This window comes from Fukomys damarensis, unplaced genomic scaffold (genome assembly GCF_012274545.1).
Source record: "Fukomys damarensis isolate Sample0158 unplaced genomic scaffold, DMR_v1.0_HiC HiC_scaffold_13, whole genome shotgun sequence".
Lineage (NCBI taxonomy): Eukaryota > Metazoa > Chordata > Mammalia > Rodentia > Bathyergidae > Fukomys > Fukomys damarensis.
The window spans coordinates 37,770,691-37,774,635 of record NW_022900925.1 but is presented as its reverse complement, the minus strand read 5'-3'; the positions used below and the strand labels follow the sequence as shown (position 1 = coordinate 37,774,635).

At 59.0% G+C, this 3,945-nt stretch overlaps 1 protein-coding gene across 1 annotated transcript in view; it reads right to left on the bottom strand.

The window, feature by feature from the left end:
• Klhl10 (kelch like family member 10) overlaps window positions 1-2,981 on the bottom strand; it is a 5,474-nt gene extending 2,493 nt beyond the window's left edge. The window contains exons 1-3 of the mRNA XM_010635551.2: window positions 2,615-2,981; window positions 1,576-2,065; window positions 5-622 (exon numbers count right to left, since the gene is read on the bottom strand). Of these exons, the coding sequence (XP_010633853.1) occupies window positions 5-622; window positions 1,576-2,065; window positions 2,615-2,910 (1,404 nt within the window). The 5' untranslated portion in view covers window positions 2,911-2,981. The remainder of the gene's footprint in view (window positions 1-4; window positions 623-1,575; window positions 2,066-2,614) is intronic.
• Window positions 2,982-3,945: the final 964 nt, after the last annotated feature.

Sequence of the window (3,945 nt, the reverse complement as noted above, 5' to 3'; positions counted from 1 at the left end):
GCACCTTGCCGTAGAGCGTGGTGGCGCTCGCGTCGCTGCGCTGCTCGTGCATGGGCGCGATGAGCGTCCACTGGTTGGTCTCGGGCTCGTAGCGCTCGGCCGTGTTGAGGCGCACGTAGCCGTCGAAGCCGCCCATGGCGTAGATGAAGTCGCTGAGCACCGTGACGCTCACGTAGCAGCGCCGCGAGTGCATGGGCGCCACCTGGTGCCAGGTCTTGCGCACCGGGTCGAAGCGCTTGACGCTGTTGAAGTAGTCGACGCTGTCGAAGCCGCCGATGATGTAGACGTAGCCCTTGAGGTAGGCGGCGCCGTGGTAGGCGCGCGGGCTCTCCTCCTCGCAGGTCACGTTCACCCAGCGGTCGGCGCGCGCATCGTACGCCTCGATGGCGTTGGTCGGGCTGCCGCCACTCCAGCCGCCGATGGCGAAGAGGATGGCGTAGGGCAGGCGCGGCCGCGTGAGCGGGTTGGTGAAGTCCGAGTTGGACGGCCCGTTCATGTTGAGGTCGTACATGGCCTTGAGCGCGTTGATGATCACCGGCTTGCACTCCTCGCTGTCTCTGACGTAGTCGTTCATCTTCACGTTGTTCATGAAGTACTCGGCGTGCATGAGCGCCAGGCGCACCTGGAGGGCACAGACGGGCCTCTGGGTGAGGTGGGGCTGCGGGACTCCCGGGTGGCCCTGCTCCCCTTCCGCAGGCTGGCTGCGGGTCGCTGTGAACTTTGGGCCTGCTTCGTAAATGTGTAACGCATCAACAGAATAGTTGGTTTACACCAGGCCTGGTAGCGCACCCGTCACCCTGGTACACAGCACTATGGGAGGCTGAGGCAGGAGGATGGCCAGGAGTTCGAGGCCAGTTCGAACATAGCGAAACTCTTGTCTCACAAAATCAAGTCAAATAAATAAACAAGAAAGGGCCAGGGAATGTAGCTCAGTTCAACCCCAACACTGCAGAAAATGTATAGATTGTTTGTAGGAGGCAGCATACACCCAGATACTGAGAATGAGGCACCAGGCAGGGTCACAGAGCCACCCAGTCCACAGGCACAGTTGTCTAGGACTCTTAGACCAACAGCAGCAGGGTAACTGTTCAGAACTGCACATCTGTGTAGAGTAACGTGAACCATCAGCCCGCGGCTAGCACTGTGTGGACACTCACGACTGGGCATCTGGGCCAGCTGGTAGGGTGGGCACACAGATTCTTTGACTGGCCAAAGGGTGAAAAAAAAAACCCTCTCCTCCGGAGACCAGGGAGGACTTTGGCTAAAGGATGTAACTGGGATAGAAGGAACTCGAAATGTCAAGGGAAGAGAAGCTGCAAAGTTCCAGCACAGAGGAGAGGTGGCTCCTTTCTACTCAGCCCCAGGACCATCCTGACCAGAGTGTGTCTCTCGGGGAGAGTCCCACTGGGAGAAACGGACCCAGAGTGAGCAATGACCGCAGTCCTAGTGTTCGGGGAGGCTGAGGCAGGAGGACTGAACATTCGAACCTGGCCTGGGTGACTTAGTGACTCCGTGAGACCATGGCTCCCAACTAAAAGAGCAACTGAGCATTCACAGAGAACAACCAAACTCGACCTTGGGAAGTAAAACCGAGATGTACTGCTTCCGGTTCGGGGGGTCGTGGGAAATCCACTTTAAAATGGCCTCGAACACAGCGTCCTCCTGCTTGACATTGAGCTCGTCCTTTTCTATGATGTCCTTGAGCTCGGTGACGGACAGCTCCAGAAACTCAGCGGAGACCTTCACCATGTCCTCGAAGTTGTGCAGGATGAACATGTAGGCCTTCTGCCGCAGCTCGGGGCAGTAGTAGTAGTCGGTGAACTTGCAGATGCCGATGCAGTTGTCCAGGCACAGCTCAGCCCTGAGGAACTCGCAGCAGCCCCGCACGATGCCCATGATGTTGAGCTGGTCGGCGGCCGCCAGCAGCTTCTCCACGTTGTCGGGGGTGATGGGCACGGTGCGCGTGTAGGCGTACTCTATGATCAGCTTCATCATGTCGGGGGAGACGCCGGGGATGTTGTACACCTTCTTCTCCGTGCTGTTCCAGCCGCTCGTGAACAGAGCTCTGGAAAAGACAGAGAGGCTGGCAGCCGGGAGCCTTTCCTGCCATCACCGCCTCCCCCTCTCCAGGCGACTGGACATTTTCCACCAAGGGCGCAGCAAGCACGCTGGGAAGAAGTTGATCTGTGGAGGACCAGGATCCCAACATTGTAGGAGGCTGAGGCAGGAGGCTCGAAAGATCGAGTCCAGCCTGACCGTAATGTTACGGAGACATTATATCAAAAATGATCCTAAAGGGCCTGGGGTTTGGCTCAGAGGCGCCGCCACTGCCTGCCTCGCAGGCGCCAGGTCCTGAGTTTGATTCCTGGTACCAACAGTAAATAAATAAATAATAATATTAAAAACAGGCTGGGGTGCAGCTCGGCACACAAAGGCGCGGGGTTCAATCCCCAGTAACCAAATGGCCGAGAAGGAGCAGAACCCTCCGTGCTCCTGACTGCCAGTTCCGCTCCCACCGTCCTCCCCTGCCACCCGCCCCCGAGCCGGTTCCCCTCTGTGCTTCCCGCTCCGACCTGGACCCCGGGATCTCCCTCCCCCGGCTCTTCGGCCGCACCTAAAGTAGGAGCTGCAGCTGCAGAGGACGTTCTTGTGGGCGTTGAACTCGAAGCCGTGGGCCTTGATGACCACGTCGCAGAGCTTGCCCTCCAGCCGGAGCTCGTTGAAGATCTCACAGGTCATGGCGCTCATTTTCCTCTCCATGTGAGGCTGGGGGAAGCGCGGGGCTGCCGCAGCGCCCTCCACGTCCATGGCTCCTGGGGACCAGCGGGGAGAGGCTGTGCTCCTGGGCGAGCTGAGGGTCGGGGGCCCCTGAAGGCAGCTGTCGCTCCCTTTCCCTGCTACATCTCTCATGTCCAGCCCAGAACCCTGGGTGCAGTGAGGTCATGGCATATTGTGCGCTCACGCCCACCCGCTGGGGTTCTGGAACCCTGCCTGCCCCGCCCAGCCTGGCTCAGGACTGTGACCGCCAGCAGCAGCGAGCTGCACTTCCGATGCGTCCCACTTCCTGCTGCCCCTCTGGGCTCTCCAGGACCCCACCCTACAGCTTCCTCCCCCGGTCCCCTCTGGGCTCTCCAGGACCCCACCCTACAGCTTCCTCCCCCGGCCCCCCCCCACACTGCAGCCTGCCCAGGCAGAAGGGACAAGGGCTGGCGAGGTGGCCTGTGATCCCAGCACTCAGGAGGCTGAGGCAGGAGGATCCCTGCAAGTTCAAGGCAAGCCTGGGCCACACAGTGTGTTCAAGGCCAGCCTGAATTGTGCAAGTGAGACCCTGTCCCAGACAGAAAGACAGGAGAGGCTGAGTCCGCTGCTGCTCAGCTGCCAGCGGTGCCCAGCACCCTGGATGTGTCCCTCACCTTTTCCATGAAGAGGACCGAGCAGGCCCTATGCCCTTCGGGATGTTTAACAGAGCCCCACCCCACCCCATGCAAACCTAAAGGTCAGAGATGACCCGTTGGAGGAAGGGGTTTGATTTGTTTGTTTTTACAATAACTTCGGTTGAACCCAGGGCCTTTGCACTGCAGCCCTCTTTTTTTTTTTTTGTACCAGGGATTGAACCTGGGTCGTTGCACTTGCAAGGCAGGCAGCAGAACCACTGAGCTAAATCCCCAGCCCTACAGCCCTCTTTTTTTTTATTTTTATTTTTATTTTTGGACAGGGGGTCTCGCTAAGTCCATAATTTGTCCACCCTGGGTTTGTGCTTGAAATCCTCCTGCCTCGTCCTCCCGGAGTGCTGAGGTTACAGGCCTGCACCACCTGGACCCCCACCCACCCCCCGCAGTACTACTCCTTTCTCCCCCCACTGGGATCAACACAGGGCCCAGCATTTCCTGTCAAGCATGTGGCCTGCAGTTACATCGCCAACCTTGGAATGGTCACTTGCCAGGG